The sequence below is a fragment of the Cupressus sempervirens genome, chromosome 1 (assembly GCF_028749045.1).
Source record: "Cupressus sempervirens isolate cs-2001-9-10 chromosome 1, ASM2874904v1, whole genome shotgun sequence".
NCBI classification, from domain to species: Eukaryota; Viridiplantae; Streptophyta; class Pinopsida; order Cupressales; family Cupressaceae; genus Cupressus; species Cupressus sempervirens.
The window spans coordinates 95,327,890-95,346,695 of NC_143118.1; the positions used below are offsets into that span (position 1 = coordinate 95,327,890).

At 34.8% G+C, this 18,806-nt stretch overlaps 1 protein-coding gene across 1 annotated transcript; it reads right to left on the reverse strand.

Annotated features, from left to right (window-relative positions):
* Positions 1-11,390: 11,390 nt before the first annotated feature.
* Positions 11,391-15,642, reverse strand: LOC149576393 (putative L-cysteine desulfhydrase 1). Its single transcript, XM_089817143.1, has 3 exons — positions 15,392-15,642; positions 14,870-15,271; positions 11,391-13,061 (listed from the first exon to the last, which is right to left on the reverse strand). Exons 2-3 carry the CDS (start codon positions 15,260-15,262, stop codon positions 12,078-12,080), a joined length of 1,377 nt encoding a protein of 458 aa, XP_089673269.1. The 5' UTR covers positions 15,263-15,271; positions 15,392-15,642; the 3' UTR covers positions 11,391-12,077.
* Positions 15,643-18,806: the final 3,164 nt, after the last annotated feature.

Consider the following 18,806-nt stretch of genomic DNA (forward strand, 5'->3'; position numbering starts at 1 on the left):
GTGTACTATAAGTTGAGTGGTTGTATCAGGCATTGATAGATTGGTCTTTTGGTGCAAAGACAACCCCACTCTAACAAGTGGTATCAAAGCTTAGTCACAGGTTCAAATCCTTAGACCCTCGAGTAACACTGAGGGGGAGACTGTTGGAAATTTGTTCATTGCTCCCCTCGGGATTTGTTACAAGGGCTTAACCGCCTCCTGTGTACTATAAGTTGAGTGGTTGTATCGGGCATTGATAGATTGGTCTTCTGGTGCAACGGCAACCCCACTCTAACACTTCATTCTTTTGTGGCTAGAAAAATATTTCGCTTTGAAGTTTGTATTCTTGCATGGATGGAGAAGAATGCTTGTGTGGTAATTAAAAAACTATAAAAATCTTCGTTAAAGCTTTATAAAAATTATTAAAAAGTCAAAACAACACAAAGACTGAGAAAATTCGCAAGGAAATCACTGCAGGGATTCATAAATTTGACAGCATTTGTTGCAAAGTCGCACAGGACCCCGCTGACCAATTTGGCAGCAAACGACAGGGAGAAATATCAAATTCGCATTGAATCAGACTCAAATTCAAATGTTGAATGAACCGACTACAGAATGTCGAGGTCAACATACGAATGTGGTAACTTAGCATTTTAGTCAAATATTTGTCGAATTGAAAATTTCAGGCTTGTCAAGTACTCTCCTAGTCTAAGACTATGAACTATAGACAACACAATGAAGGAGGGTATCGAGTTTGTTCCATCTTCCAAGTAACATATCTTCTATCAAAGGAAATGAATAGAGATCTTTTGCATCAGTTACTTTCATGACTCTTTCACACATGGAATCTATTTCTTCATAAACTTCTCCCAAACATGGTTTGTCCAAGTCTATAAAGTTACTCACCTCACATATGGGCCTAAATAAGTCAACAACAAATATAACATCAGCCCAAAAAGGTCATCAAGAACCAAACCTCTCACCTCAAATGCAATATTTGGTGTAGACTGTCTCCAAGCTACCCATGCATAACTAGCTATTGTGGAACATAAAGCTCCTTTGACTTCACAAAGGTAGTCAAGAAGAATGAAATAAATGCAAACCATATATCAGCTATTTTCAAAAGTTCAACCTTAATAGATTTTTGATAAATGGCTTGTGTGTGATGACAATTACATATGAATATCTGCATTATTCTACCCTATTCTATGAGATTTGAAATCCACTAAAACTTGCCTATATCTTTAAATGCATTATTCAATGAATGCACACAACATGATGTGCAAAATATATGCTCGTACTCTTTTCTACCATCATAGCTCATGTTTTATAAACAAGGGCAACATCATTAATAACGTGGATTACATGTGATGCCCACACCTACTCACTGCTATCATATAGCTGATAATGTTCTGCATTTTTATATTGTCCTAAACAATATATTGCCTGCAAAAAATAAGGCCCTTTGTTGCATGTTACCATGACATTAAGTAGTCAATGATTACTAGTATATATCCACCCATCCATCAAAATATTGCATCCTTTTGTAGCCCACACTCTTTTCATTAGTGAAGGTTCTTGTTTTAATTTTCTTTTTCCTTTATCAATTAGAGTCAAGTAGCTAGCTCTTCAACATGTGAGACGAATTGGCATATTTATGGTTTTATTCATTCACTAAAGAGGAACTGATTAAGGTCAAAGAAAGCAAAGAATCCTATGTACACTCATAGCTCACTTTGTCTTCTCTCTTGTGTTGATCCTACATACATGGAGGGTCCTACAGCAAAATGGAACCAAATCACATCGGATGAATAATTTGCAGCTATGGTGGATGAAGTAGTTGAACTAAATGGCCTTAATGAATTACCCTCATCTCTACTTCCATCTGAGGAGCCTGAGTTTGAGAGTGATAAATATCTAGACAGCATCATAGCTGAGGACCTTGGTATGGATGGTCAAAATGATGAAGAGTAGATCTTTGTTTTTTGTTTACATAATAACATCATGTTATCAATATTTTTTGAATTTCAATATGTAATAATAATAATCTAATATTAAATATATAATGTAAGTTTTGAACTCTTTGATTCTTTGACACAGTGGTGTTTGAGTAATTGTCATTTTGATTTGTGTATGTAAACTTTAAGGTTAATCGTAAACTTTACTGATGTTCTTATTTTCAAAGTTCTAACTTTTATGTCATGGTATGTTTTGGAAACTAAATTTATTTATTTTTAAATTGCGTCTGCAAGTAGCCTCCTCTCCTATTCTGAAAATTAGTCATCCCGGTACCAACACCAACCTCTAGAATCTCCAAGTACCCTTCTATCTTGGTAACACTGGTTTGGAGGGTTCCAAACAAACAAATGACCAAACTCCATCCTTAAAATGCCTCTCACTGTAACGTTGATCTCCTTGTTTCATCCTATTCTAAGCCACTATCAATTTTGTCCTGAAGGATTTGAAGTATTCATTGTTGGTGTGAAACCCTCGAAACCAGGGTTACCACACCAACATCACATATATTTAATTTGATTGTTGTCTTTATGGTATGAATTGAGTTTATTTACGGTGGAGTATAAATTCATTAATTCATATTTAGCTAAACTTTCTTGGGAACATTACACACCCTTCATAGAGTGGACTCTTCTTAGATGTTCAAATCTGTCATACACTTGTTTCAATTGTTGGATATATATATATATATGTTGTATTTGGATGTTGGGGTGTTTTACTCAGCTACGGATGCACAAAGTGCATACTCTCTGCTGTCCAATAGGTTTATCAACATGATCTTGTTGTATACCAGAATGATGTTTTTGTTATCCAATTTGTATATTCATATGGTGAAATTGCTACACATTAGGGTGACAATATTGTTGCACATCAATATGACAAAACTGATGGGCATCAATGCCAAGTTATTGTTGTAAGCTACATAATGATGATATTGCCATCAATCAAGTTAGTATACATTTCTTCATATTGAGAAACAGAATAACTAGAAAGGCTGATTTTATTATTTTAGTATAGAATTTTATTTGTTATCCGCTGCTGTTATAAAACTCAATTGTTAACCAAAGACACAGATGCACATGGATAAATAATATCATACAAGTATATTACTGATTCTATCATTTGACAATTAAGTGCATAAACAACTCCACGCAAACTTGTGACAACTCTTAGCCTTGGAGAGTGATTAACATAGGAAGAACTTGACTATTTTAAATGTCATAATAGGCCAAGAATGAGCTCGTTATCCATTAATTGGCTCTATTTTCTTCATATGGAGGAGTATTTGTCATCATCTTGTATATCTTTGTGGAAGATTTGGCATTGAGGGGGAACTTCATGGTCTCTCCTCTTCTCTCTTATGGGAGGAGACTTTTTCCTTACATAAGATATTGTTCTTCTCATACATTGTTTTTCTCCTTTCTCCTTTTCACTACTTCTGAGAGATTGCATTGCCTTTGTACATGGGTACCTAACATGGCCTAGTAGCAAGGACCCATTTTGCATTGTTAGCTTTCCTACATTTTCCCTAAGTTACACTTAAGGGTAGGTGATGGGGTGATTAAGGTATTTTACCTAGGTTAATTGTCACCTAGGTCATAATTACACTTAGGAACCACATAGAAGGTTTTAGGAGCATTTCCTCTTTAGGTGGTGTTAATGGTCATCACATTCCACTTTATGTATTGACTCCACCTTCAATGCACTTATCACTTTTACCACTCTCCATCTTTGTCACACAAACTTTATTATACATTGGATGATGATACACCTCTATCAGACATGTGATTTCACATTAGATGGGTGCTTAGTTGTCTCTTAATTATCATGAAATGAGACAACACTTGTCATTGTCGCATTCACTCCATTACACTTAGCTTAGCTATATAACCAAGGGGTCTCATATATAATATTTATTCAAGTTGATTCCAATTGAGTCAATCCTTTTATTGTATTGCATTATTGATAGGAACGGCATATTCATTCTCCACTATTATTGTGCTTTTCATTTACCTATAGATCTTTGGTGGCTATCTTCATAGCCAAATCTTATAGGCCAAAGCTTGAAATGAAAATAAATGTAGTGCTTGAATTGATTTATTATTCTCTCCATATAATGTAATATGAAGATGTGCATTAGATATAGGTGTGTTGATGTGTGTTTTATGACCACCAATTGGTAGAACAAAATATGTAGATGGTTTATCCTCTCTTGTTCGAAGTCCCTTGTATGCTAAGATTTCGAAAAGATCATAAGGGTGACTCCAAGGTTCCGTTCACATCAAATCTTGACCGTGGATAAGCTCAATGGTTGATGTGATTTTATGTTGATCACGAGGGGCCTTACATTTGCATATTGAAACCGAAAGATGTTGCAAATGAAGTACTTTTATGGGGTTTTTAGAAAATATGCAAAAAGCAAGGGGAAAGGGTTTAAGAATTTTACTCTAAACCTAAGGGTAATGATAATAATGGATACCATTTTGATCAACAAATTCCAAGATAACCAAGTTTTGTTTCACCAAGTTAAACTATAACTACGCAAGAACCAATGCAATATTCAAAGGGTTATGCAAATGATTTTCGTACCACAATGAACAACATCAAAACAAATGATGTACGTTGAATGATAGAAGTTAAGCATCCATAAAAGTGAGGCTCAGGCTAACTTTGCACAACAACTTCCAATCTGTAAACCATTAAAAGTATGAACCATGGAATTCATCAAAACACCATCACATTCTCCACTAAAATCACAATACTTTTATTTAACAATCTAATCTAAATAAGGATACTATGAAACCAAGCAAGCCTTAAGACGTGTCCAATAATCACCAAATTTCAATGAAAATTTGATCGTCTTAGTAGCTCTTAGCAACAATCTCAAAATTTTACTGCTTATGAGGCCCTTATATAGGTCCCTAGTTATTACAATAAGTTGCCTGGATCAAAACGATAGTTGATGGCCTATATTATGCCATCTCAGTCCTCATTAGGGGTAGGGGAAAAAACAAGGAATCTAGATTAATGAAAGGAATTAATTTGACCAATTAAGAGGAAGTTACCATCTTAGTGGGTAATAAATGCCCACTGTGCATGTCCATCCCTTAGGAGAGAAAGGTGATATAAAGAGCCATTGCATCATTTAGTAACTCACATCCAACTTCGATTACTCATCCTAAAAATATACCCCTTTAATCATTTTCCTCCTTCCATGTAACTCATCTTCTGAAAATGGATCGAACTCCCTCATTGATGATTTAATCATTTTAGAATTTCCCCACATAAAACTTCATTAGCCATGTTCTTAGATTTCTAGATTTGGACTTTTGATCTTTTAATTTCCTGAACCTTGAATGCTTTGAACTTAATCACTTGAAACTTGGATGTCTCAAATACTACAACTAAACTTGTGGCACTGGAATGACATTATTAAATGTTTACATCTTGAATTCTTCCTCCTACAGAACAAAATGAGTGAAATAAGAATCACGCAAGGAATTAACCACACAAAGCATTTTTACCTCTCATTTCAAACTTAGAACAAGATTTAAACTCATGGAATCCTAGACATAAACTTTTCCTCTCTTCAAAGAGCAACTTTATCTCTCCAAAATTTCTTTGCCTCTATTTAAATGTCAAAACCATGTTAAGATCACTTCCTTTCGGAATTTCTCTTGACATTTCTCTCTATAAATTAGCATCTTTCTTCTCATAACTTCAAGCCTCTTCTCCCCAGAAGTTGTTTCTTTCTCTCCCTTCAAATTCTTGTGCCTTCATCTTTTTTCATCGGGGGCATTTTCGACATGGATGCAAATGAACAGGTTGGCTTTGATCGTTTTGCAATCAAACATTAAATATTGGAGAGAAATCTTTCCAAAATAATTCCCAAAAAAGATATTTGTCTTGCATTTTCCAATTTCCTTGAATTTTTGCCTCCTTTTGATTTTATTATTAATTAATATTTAATATTTAATTAATTCTCATTTTAAATCTAAAATCTCCATTTAAATTGGGATATTCGATTAATTCCTAGTTGGCTCCAAAATTCTATTTTTTTTCACTTTAATTCCTGATTCAAAACATTCCACTTATTTCTGGAACTTAATTAACTCATCACCTCCATCAACTATGAATTTTGATTTCCAATATAGGACACTAATAAGAACAAATTTTTTGACCCAAGGCAAGCTTCATCATTCCCATATCTCATCTTATGCTTGATAAAATTCCCTCCACATTGTACAAAATCCCCAAATTGGAGTGCATATGCAACACTTAAAAATGATTTTGTATTGTCGCCCGTTGCCAATTAAAGCATGGCCTTGGTCCTTGGTCATTTAGCACCCATGGGTTTGTAAAATGCTTCTTTGAAACTTTAAAAGTTTTCTCCACAATAATAATCCAAGGGCACAATTTGAGCCTCCTCCATGCGTGTGAAATTGCGCCCAAGCGTGTTTTAGAGTTTGTGCGGGATTATTTCCTCTAAAGCAAATTTCCTTACCTAAGATAGCTTAGCATCGAAGCGTGTTTTAGGCCTCTAGACAGATTCCTTCCTATTTTTCATCATTCCGAGACCAGCTAAAATATGTGTCCGAGCACATTTTTGGTTCCATGATGGATTGTTTATTTCGGATTATTCCTTGACTAACTTAAATATGCGCTCAAGTGCATTTTGGGTTCCTTGATGGGCTTGTCCAATTTCTCTAAATGCTCCTTCATTCATTTTGTTCTGTGTTGGAGCGCAATTATGGACTCTTCATGGATGTTTTAATACTGATTATTTCTTCATCATCACCACTACGCACTTGGGTGCGTCCGAGCCTCCATAGCGGACTATCCTTTTTTGCAAAGTTTTATGACCTTGTCCAAATCACACAGAGACATGTGAATATTTCCCATGTGTAATGCTTTAGCATTTAAAGTGCATCTAAAAGTGATTAATGACATCTCTCTTTCGTTCTGCATAGTCATGATGAATCCTGAAATGTGGATAAATGGCACTATGAAGAGCACAAGACTTATTTTTTCAGAGATCGCTCTGAATTGCTAGGACTTTGTGTATCGGGTCTAAGAGTTCAAGACTTTGCATGCCATGGGGACGTAACAATGAAAACAAAGAGCTCATTACTTCCTTCAAATGCCTCCTACAACATTTGGCATCCTCTATTTCCAAGAACGTTGATTTTACCCTATAAAATCCTTACTTTGTTTAATACTTGGCTTTAAGTACTGGTTTATGGCCTATCAAATGTATGTATTGACAATACATTAAAGATAACAGAGGATCTTTGAGTTGTCTCAAGAATCATTGACTGATTTTCTTTTATATTTCATGTCGAAGAAAACAACTTGGATGCACTTTGCAACCCATGGTAGATCTTTCGCACGTGTTTGTGCATATAGGAACCTCCCATGAGCATCCTCCATGAGTGGGCTTCCTATAGAAATCATGTGGAATGTATCTTAACCTCTTCTTGTTGTGGATTGTTGCTCTTGAATCCTTCCTTTATTGATGTTGTCTCGTGCTTGGTAGGTATTGAGATTAGCTTCTTGAATTATGTCTTCATTGCAATCATGTGGGACACATCTCATGCTTTCGCTAACTCGTGATTATTTGTGTTGGAATCCTCTACTCCTCACGTGAACTTCACTTCAATGCCTCAGAATATGCTTGGGCACATTTTTTGAATCTCAGCGGACTCTTTTGCATCTTTCCCTGACATGGCAGGATCCAAGATCAAGCGTACTTTGGAAGGTCTTTTGGACTTTTTATTGTTTTAGAGATATTTCCTCACCATCTCAATGTAGTGCTTCCATCATGAACACTTCATGTGTGTGAGCGGTAGAAATGATTCTCCACCTCTTCAAAAACCTAATCTCCTTGTTTCCACTTATATAAGGATCTTTTGGCAGACTTCATTTTCTATGCAGTGATTTTCTGACCAATATCAGATACACTGAGCGCATATGGAGAGCATTTGCGGGTTTTCTCAATCATTTCATGCTAAATGGCATTGGGGGGAGTAGGAGGGAGGCAAGCAAGCTTTTTCATGGACACTTCTCTTCCTCTGTATTGTGCCTTCACTTGTTGACAGCGAACAATCCCCTCTTTTTTTGTTTCTAATTCACTGCAGTATGCAAGGTGTGGGTGTGATTTAGGTATTCATGAGGGCCTGTGCTGAAGCTTGCATCATATTCCTTACAATTTTCAGACTTGTGTTCTGGGCACATGGAGGTCTACTCATGGGCATGAATTGTTATTGGAGACAAATGTTGTATTTGTATTTGGTAATGAAGGGAGGTTTTATAATTATGGGCACTGCAGAATTCTTATGCATTCTGGACAGAATGGAGGAAGATCCATTTTTTAATGAAATTACCTGACCTTGCAATATTCTAATTTGCACATCATAGGGGAAGGATCATGTCACTTGGAAGAGTTTCTCTAATTTCTAAAGAACTCACATGTGAGTTTTCTTAGATTCATAAGTTCCTGAAACAGTTCCTTCAATGTCATGTTTTGAGCATGTACAGGGCTTTTCTCTGGATCTTTGAATTCCTCAAAGTTCTGAAAACTGCGCTCTTGTGCACATCCTTGTAATGATGGGGAATGTTTACAAACCATTTCTTTGATCTCTGTGTTTTAGCAATGTTATATTTGTGCACTTATGGACTTGATGATGGGTTTCAACATGTTTGTGGAGAGTTGGTACCCATCATGCTGTTAGATTTCCAGATTTTCAGCTGCTTTAAGTTTATTCCCTTTGGTGTGCATTAGATCGAGCAATAAGTTCTTGATCTTGAATAATTTTAGCATTTCCATTCAATTCAAGTCTGTGTGCAATTGGAAAGATCGCATGACTCAACCATTTTTCTCATTCATGGTTTGGATGCTTTTACATTTCATAGGACGCAAACTCAAGAGTTTACTTGAGACAGGAAACATTTCAAAACCAAACCTCAAAAGATAGGGAAAGAAACCTGACTGGCGATTAGGCTAAAATTTACCACCTCTCAGCTAGAATTAAGGGAACCTATGAACACTAGAACTAGAGCTACTAAAATGTGAAAACAAAAAGAGCCTACAACCTGTAAAAGATACAGGTACCATCTTTGATGAGCAATGTGTGATTAGGTCACAACAATATGCAAGCATGATATATTAGATATGTACATGTTGGATTATACGTGATTAGATGTTGCTCTAGATTCCTTCATACACACTGATTTTATTGTTTCAGAAATTTCATAATATTCTATAGTTTAATTATTTTACTCATCAAATGAGGTATAATTGAATTTTATAGTTCTCCTTTGACCACTAATTTACAGAACATATTTTGCTTCCAGTGAGAAACTGCAAAGAACTAAACCTACCGAACTTTTCAAGTGCTTTACAAAAATGTAAAAGAAATTGAAAAAATCCCAAAACTTGCGACTTGTAAACTTTTCAAGTGCTTTTCAAAAATGCAAAAGAAATTGAAAAACTCCCAAACTTGTGACTTGCAGTCTCATAGAGGAATTTAATGAAAACCATAGAATCACAGTAACTTGTTTAAAACCATCATAGAGAGCCTAGAATTTACTATAGCTTCCTTAGAAAGCTAAAAATCAAGGTCAAATTCACAGTGATTTATTAGTTAATGCAAAAAAACAAAATTCTACTCTCAAATAGCCACTTAATACCACCTGTTAGAATATTTCCTAGAAAAAAATGCAAAAATATTACAATATCAAACCACTTTGAGGGGATGACCAAAAAACATTCGAATATAAAATATGAAATTAATCTTTCAACTTGTGAGGATTTGAAGAGCCTTTCTCTACATTACTTGTAAACAAAATGAAGTAGGAGACACACCTTCATCCTAATAAGGTTCGCCTAAAGAATTAACTGCATCTAATTAATAAAAATATTGAAGTTAAGCACGCATGCCACAAGCAGTTAACCTTGTTTCATTTAGAGAGATGATTATCAAAGACATAACATGGAAGAACCAGCCAAATCTACTACCTTATTGGCTGTAGCAAATCATGTAATAATATGGACGTGACTGAAAATCTCAGAATTAAACTCTGGGTTCTAAAATATCCAATGTTACCTAAGAGTTACTAAAGCTCAGACCTAAAATATTGAAGAACCTATCATTCTAGTCCAACAAGCCATGTGACCTCAGTGAAATGGTTATCATGTTTGGCTTTGTAACTGAAGTTGTTGGATAAGCAAGAGATAGATATCAAATCTGAATTTCTACCAAATTGTATAAATCTGCTATTTGATCCACTTCATTTTGTTTACTTGCATGCCCATGTGCACCAAGCAGAATGTCGAAAAGAAAGAATCCATACAAATCTTGAGGAAATGAAATATTAGAAAACCTCTAAAAACTCCAAACAACTGAAAAATTGAACATTAAAAGCTGTATATAAATATATTGGTCAGCAATCAAATAGGAAACACGAGACATCAAACCTTGCCTGGAACTCCATGCCTAAACATAAACACCAATTACTAAGGTCCATCTCACATATATGTTAATAAATTGAGGCTTACAATGATCGTTAAAAATCAGAAGAAGTAAACAGTTAATATATTTCCCTATGCTAATATTTGTGGGGTATATTCATGTCTCCTTTGAGAATACAGGCATTGTCATCAACCACGTGAGCAAGAATGAAGGATAGAATCCTCAAGTGAGAAATTATGGTAGCAGTCTACTGACATATGCCAAAGACATGAATAAAAAAAACTAAAACCATACAACAAAGCCACTTGGAGTCCAATCCAGTACAACCATCTTTGACCCAACAATATATATATATATATCCAGATACGATGCAAATGTATTAACTATTAAGGTAAAAGGAACCCCAGAAGCTAATTAAAAATAACTCAATGAACAGCATATTCAATTTCAAAATCTTGTCCCTTCAATAATATAACAAAATAAAAAGATCGCTAGTACATAGTCAAATTCATCACGTCAGATATAAGTAAGAAATTAGAATATACCCACGGATAGAGAAAACTACAAGATGTTTTCCACATCTCATGGATACCTATGTATACTGACCTAATATTGTCTCTTGCAGTTCACTTTTATTTATGTTTATTTTCAAAATTAGCTTTTCTGGTAATATCGCCCACCAGATAGATAATTTGATATGCATTTGGGGATCTCAGATCCAATTTTTAAATTGCTTCAATTTTGTGAGACTTGTCCTGTGATTCTCTGCTAAGAATTTCCTTGAAACAGATCAAATACATTTATTTACAATATTCCTCATTTTATAATGAAGCTACAAACATTTTCATTTGTGTGGCAAGATAGAGATTTATTATTTTAGCTGTAGTGCTCTTATTACAACATGCATGCATGTGAGAAGAGAGGTGAAAAACAGAAAATAAAATTGAACCCAACAAAGTGAAGGCTAGTTTTGGTTGCAATATGACAATTATAACCCACATCTTCATATGAAACCTAAAACAGTTGATTGTTGGTCCCCTACAAGTATGCATTAGCTCCAAGTGAAGCATATAATCAGTAAATGCCTTGTTATCCTAGTCACAAGAAAATGAGTCGGCCCAAGGTTCAAAATTACATACCTTTTGGAAATGAGGGTTCAAATGTTCAATGCATTACATAATCTGCAATAATTTCTCATAAAAATGCATTACATAATCTGCAATAATTTCTCATAAAAATGCATTTGCATTCTGCTTTCTACACCGCTACTAATCCGCTTTGAATATTAACCTACATTCGAGGCCACAAGCCTGCAAGGAGATCCCCTCTGCCATTCAAAGATGATCCTCATGCACCAAATTAAACCCTGACCCCAATTAAAGTGATCGTTCATGTCCATGCATCACTACAAAGTCTTTGTCTTCAAATTGGTGTTCTAGCTATTGATTCTCTTCTCATTTCTGTCTGTTAATACCACGCACAAAACATAAGGATGGGAAACAATGTACATTCAGATATGCCAAGAAAAATTAAATAGAGCATGATGTTGGTGTTTGAAAAGGGACAGGATCAACAATCTGATCTTTTCAAAAAATGTTTCACAGTTCATTACTATTGAGATGCTTCCAACACAAGCTGATTAACAGCATCGCGAAATTTTAGATAATCATCAGTGCTGTTGTAAATTTGATGAGAAATTCTCGCATATGCTGAAAATGCTGGTTTAGACATCCCGGTTGAATCAAGATGTGTCACCACTGTTGGTGGTCTGTAATATATTGGAACCTCCACCCCGAACTTTGTTCTCAAGAGGGTCCTCAAATCCATAGCATCTTTTTCTGATCCTACCTTTAAAGCATCTGGTAAACCTATCATTGCCATCGATGAGCATAGCACTGCAGGGGCACCCAAATGGGTATTCCAGGCCTTGGCTAGCATCTCTGCCATGTGGATAACACGGTCATGGTTCTTTCTTCTGATGCCTTCAATACCATCTTCAAATTGTTCAATGAACTGCAAAGCAGCAGGCACAGAGAGCTGTGCACTATAATCCCTGTTCCCCACCCAGGCAGACTCTATAGCCAAACCACACCCATATTCACTAGAAACAACTGGGTGATGAAGATGAGGAAGAAGCTGCTTACGACAATACAAAAATGCAACAGGAGGGGGACAAAAGAACCATTTGTGAAGATTGCTAGCATAAAAATCTGCACCAATTTCTTGCATATCAATATCTAAACTTCCAATAGCATGGGCACCATCAACAAAAACCTGATCCACACCCTCCTCCCTAAAAATTTTAATGAGCTCTTTCACAGGAAGCACCATGGAAGGCATAGAGGTTACATGATCAAGAACTGCTACTCTGATCCGCTTGGATTGAGCCTTGCTCTGCTTCAAAACTTCTTTAAAAGTGTCAATAATTTCTTGTCTAGATGACACAGGAAATGGCAAATGCACTTCAATTACATGGGCCCCTGCACGGACTGCATAGGCTTCAATGGCCTTCTTTACAGCCCCATAAGCATAGTGTAGCATCAAAACTGCATCCTCCCCTTTCTTAAACTTCCCTTCTACAAATGCCCAGGCAACCTGTTGCAACGACCAAATTATTTAAAACATCAAGAGTGTAATCCATTATTTAAATTAATCTGAAATTATAATTCGCTAATTGAATAAACTCTTGTGACCAAAAAAATTTGGCAAACCCTTATCCAATTTCCTAGTTCTGCAACACAGTTAACATCATCAAAGTTAAGTATTTGCTTCCAACGAAAATGACATTCAGATTGTTCATACATGCACTCTCTTTCTATGAAAATTTAATGGGCTAGTGCAAATCAATTTCCTGCCAAGCATAAGTACTAATAGTAAAACCTATGCTTTCAACGAATTTGACATTGAGGTTGACAAACTATGCAAACCATTGTATTAAGCACTGGATTCAGTTTTCGTGCTCACTTAACATATTTAATCCTCGGGCTCAGACTAAATAAAAAATCCTCAGCGTGACTCCATAAATTTTTTAAAAGCCTTAAGAATTAGTTAACAACATCAATCGAGCAAAAAACAAATCAACAACTTCAACAGTTTAAATTATTTCTAAGGGAAAACTCTTGATGTAAAAAATTTTAAATATGTTTTCAGTTCTTAATTTCTTTCTAGGGATTATGCAGTTCTTGCCCTGAAATAACAATCCGAATTCTGAGAAATTAAATTCAAGCAGGACGGAGTCTAATTAACATACATAAACACATGTCAGGGAAGCACTCTAAGCAATCATCAGACCCATGAAACTTGGACTGCTAACATAATGAAAAATAATCTACGAATCAACAACAGAAATCTGAAATATTCTCTACTTCATAAACTTGCTACATAAATTTATCCATGTTACTTAAGTGATCGCATATATATATATTCAAGAAGCCATATCAATGAGCTGTGGCTAGAAGCCATATCAATGAACTGTGGAACGTCATTGAACATCAACGATGTTTGCATGTAGTATGTTCATTTCATATCTGCCAAGTAAGCTTGACTGTTGAAAATGATGCTACATTTGTTTGACAATATAATTTGGTCTACCATTATGGAGTTAGAATCTAGAAACAAATTTTATGTGAATGTTGCAATGGCATACAATAATGATCCACAATGACAAGGAAAGAATTCTTCTGAGTCATGCAAAACAGTCGATATGGCTTCCCCAATGAGAGGATCACATTGTAGCCCTTCTTTACCCATATTATATCACAAACATAAAAAGCATATTTTTTTCAGGCAGCACAGGTTCCCTGGGTGCCTATTTAAATTAAAAACGTAAAGCATCAAGCTTCTCATTAGCTTTCACCAATCAAAGTTGCAGACCATCGAAGAATGTTAATAAGTAGCATGAATAAAGTGATCATCTTGTTAATCTTTATTTCCTAAGTCTGCCAAGACAAGCAGATTAAACTCGCTTCCGTCAGCTCAGATCAGCAGACTCGATGATGCAAACTGCTGCTACCATACTCTTATGAGCTAATCTTTATAGATCTCTTAACTCCATATGAGATTTCGATTCTTTCAACAAACATAATATGTAAATTGCTCAAGTTGAAAACACATATTATTAGACTAACAACATCAAGTTTCCACAATCCATAGTACTATTCAATATTGTTTCTGAGTTCAATTGTATTGGAGTTTCCATATTAAATTAATCATCTTAATCAATGTCCTACCAAAAACCAAAAGTATTGATCAAACCATGCAAAACCGCTACCAACAAAATCAATGACCCAATCTTCAAATGTGTCCTAATTTTCTACGTTGAAGTGCAATTTTATCAATACTAATTCCAGCGCTTTCAATGTAAGTTCAAAAAAAAAAATCATGTCCTTAAAGTTATTACTGACCTGTTGCAACACAACAGCTACAGCCGTGGTAACATTATCTACCAGAGACACTTCTTCAACATGGGCAGCATTTATTAAATGAGATACTATCTGCCTTGATTCCAAAATACCCTTTTGAAGAGAGTTGAAGAAGAAACTATCCGGCTGTTGCATGAAGACACGCGCCCACTTCGCTTGTGCAGACAAGACTGACGAAGGGCAGCACCCAAAGCTACCATTGTTGATTCTGGCCACACCCTTTTCATGGTGCTCAAATTCTCTTTTAATAAATCCCACTTCATCGTTATCAAAATCATTTTCATCTCTGGTTTTGGCTCTTTTCAAACCCTTCGGACCTCCATTGCCTGAACATATATAAACCTCAGCTATATCCTCTCTATCATTGCCTTCCATTTCCCTATCCTAAATCACCGATCAAGAAGCAAACAAAAAGAAAATACTCGTTTAAGCAAACCCTCCAAACGAATTTACACCGTCCAAAACAACAATAAGAGTGATAACAGAGAGGGAGAGCGTATTTACCAGATTATGGAGTACTCTGATTATCTAAGTTTGTCGTGGTGTAGCTCTAGCATGCATCATGACCTGTGGTATATGCCTATATATAACTATAATAAAGATCTGATAAGATATAATAATGGTGATAACCAATACCCTGTTAAGTCCTTCACGACGACAGGCAATCCCCACTCACTAGAGCAGTTTCGATGAGTCCGGGAACCGCCACCCCTAAAACTTCTTGAATTTCTTCCATTGGATTGGACAATGCGGACAATGATGATTGTTCATAGTAGTCGTATATAGTATGGTAAATGTTGCCGGGGGTTAAAACAAGTAAGGTCTTGGATAAACAAACGAGAGATATGATTTTCTTTTTTTAAAAAAATTGGACCGAAAATTACTAATATTTATACTAGCACTTTTACCCCATAGGTCCAAGGGTGGAGCCGATTGTTAGACTAAAAACAGTTCAATTTTTCAAAGGAAAAATTATCCATACACTCCAAAATAGTGGTATCTGTTCTACATTTTTCTATTTTTTATTTATATATTTTCTCTTTGGATTGATTTTAAAGTCAGGGCGAATCATGATCTTTTCAAAGAGATTGGTGGATACCCAAAAGTTCTCATCTTTAAGCACTTCATTCACCTACAAAGGTACACTGAGAACATCGACAAAATCCAACTTACAATTTAAGAGTTCTACATGTGCAAAGTTAAGCTAGACAAGTACTGGGTGTTTATCCCATACAACTTCCACCTGTCTTCATCAAACAAATATTATAGTTCAACCACCTGAGTTCGCATTCATCTTCAAGTACTTGTGGAAGATCAAAATGGTTTAATGTCAGAAATGGTTCAATCCCTATCAATGGTTGTGAAAAACAATTGGTAATATTGAGAGATATTCTACAATGACAGCAAGATGAAAAGTATAATGACCTAAATCTGTTAGCACATTAACACAATAATGTTTATTAATAAAGGTAGAAATTTTTTACATAAATAGATATACTTAAATGTAAAAGTCTAATATATTTCTACCTTTCTTTTGATAGATATATTTAAGATATCTATACTGATTGGTATCTAAAACACATTAGAATGCCACTTTTTAAAAGATAATCAATCGGATTAAACTATAATATTTTTAATATATATCTATACTAAATGCTCTCTAAAACATGTAAGTACCATGTTTTAAAAGGCCATCGATCATATTGTTATAATAATTTAATCCTCCAACATTGACTAGCCCTCTTCCTTTTGCAATTCCCCACCATGACATCAAAGTAAATTCACCCAATAAACGCATCAACTTTTACCAGAAGAAAAACACATAGCAAGAGTTCTACTTGGAATCAAATGAGGCCAAGAAATTGGAAACCAGTAGACATCCATTCCAATTTTCGCCATCGTCTCTATATCTCCCTATTCCACAAATTTATCCAAAGTTAATGTGACAATTTTCTTATAAATTTCAAGATTTAGGCAACAAAAACAAGCAAGAACAAGAAAAGCATAAAAAGATGACTCACTTGGTAAAGAAGGTATTGATCAATGTCAATATCTCCATTACTATCATCATCAAGCATTCATGTCAATACTATTAAATCATCAAATTTTGTCATCTAACTAATAGCCTACAAAAAATTCATAGTGATAAACCAAAAAACCAATTCTCACTAGTAAAATCCACCATACAATGATGATAAACCAAAAAACCAATTCTCGCCACTAAAACTCACCATACAAAAAAGAACCCAAATTGGAGAATTTAGTACATTAAAATCCATTTCATCTAAGGTTGAAGTTTATTTCCCTTATTGTAAACCTAAAAGACAAATCTTAGGCTGACTAGGTAAATGGGAGAAAGTGTCCCAAATGTTAGGCCATTGCCCATCTTCAAATAGCCCATTTCATCTATGATCATCATGACAAACAAACTAAAAAGTATTAATAAAACTTTAAAAAACACAAACATATTAAGATAAGATTACATTCTTATATACATAATAGGCATGAGGCCACCCTTGCACTCACTAATTAGATAATGCAATCACAATAAAACTAAACAGCACAAATAAAGCACCTATATTAAATGGTTTAGCTGAATTGGTCTTGATTGATTTAAAAATAGAACGAGGGAATGGATACATGATCTAAATTAAAATAAGAAATAGTTCTTTAAGTGATTTTGAGAGAATGAATTCTTCTAAATGATGGAATATACATAAGATCTATTATCCAAACCAAAACAAGAAATGGGTCCTTTGGTGACTTTGACTGAATGAATTCTTCTAAAATGGACCTCTAAGACAACTTGGATTGGAATGGATTCTTCCAATCATCAAAATTGAATTGAAAGTGACATTAAAAATAAACATATCTGTGATGGGTTATTTATAAATAGAGATGCATATCCAAAAGAAAAATGTGCACAAAGTTCACTTATAATTACTTGGTAAGCAAAAGAAGTTGTGCCAAACAGAAAGAAGAGGGGAAGCTCTTTCTATGGATCGAGCAAATAGTAGAAATTGAAATGACAAGCAATGACACCACAGAGTGATACAACTAACAATGTAACAATAGATTCCCATATTTTATTATACTTCCTTCATTTCAAATATCTACTCCTATTTAATCTATGTGTACGCTCATAATGGAACACTCCATTTATATATAAACAAATTATAAATATTGATGTAGTCCAAGAAAAAATTTCATTTGTTTAATGTTGATGCTCCACCTGAATTCGTTCAATCTTGATAGTCAAACTGCTTGGAGTTCAGTACTTGTTAGTATCAACTAATTGCATGATGACTAGTTTACAACCTTAAATTCATTTTAATAGCACATGACAAGCAGTGGTAGCAGATAAAGAGTCGTGTTGAAGTAATTGTAGAAGAAGTTTGGGCCCTAATGTATTTTGGATGTGATCATAGATCCTCTTGATATTTTTAATATCATTTTTATGATTGTTATGCACTTTAATTAGCTATTGAGATATACGACAACAAAAACCAGCATTTGTCTATCCACTTATGGTTGTTGGGATTGCAGATTGAATCCACGAGTAGTTATTATTGAACATGTTTTGTCCTTATAGTATATTTACGATTGCTTGAATTTTGTGGCCCTCCTTGCTCATTAAGTTGATAAAGTTGAATATAGTATCATGCCATCTATAACTCATGTATCATGGGACATAGGTTGCTTGATGAAAATAAACTAGCTTCTTCAAACAAAATATACTTATTTGCTTGCAGTAATTGAAACTCATGCACATGATGAAAGCTAAGCATTTGAGCATATATCAATTTGTTAATTTGAATCCCACATGAGTAAATTTAGATGTAAATTCTTTGTTATTCTCATATAAAGCATAAGACTCTAATTTTTTACGCCTATGCCTATAAATAATTTCTTAATTTTA

Coding starts and splice junctions, on each gene's coding strand:
- LOC149576393 (XM_089817143.1), bottom strand. CDS start 15,262: ATGGAAGGCAATGATAGAGAGGATATAGCTGAGGTTTATATATGTTCA. Junction 13,062..14,869: donor TAGCTGTTGTGTTGCAACAG/GTCAGTAATAAC, acceptor TCGTTGCAACAG/GTTGCCTGGGCATTTGTAGA.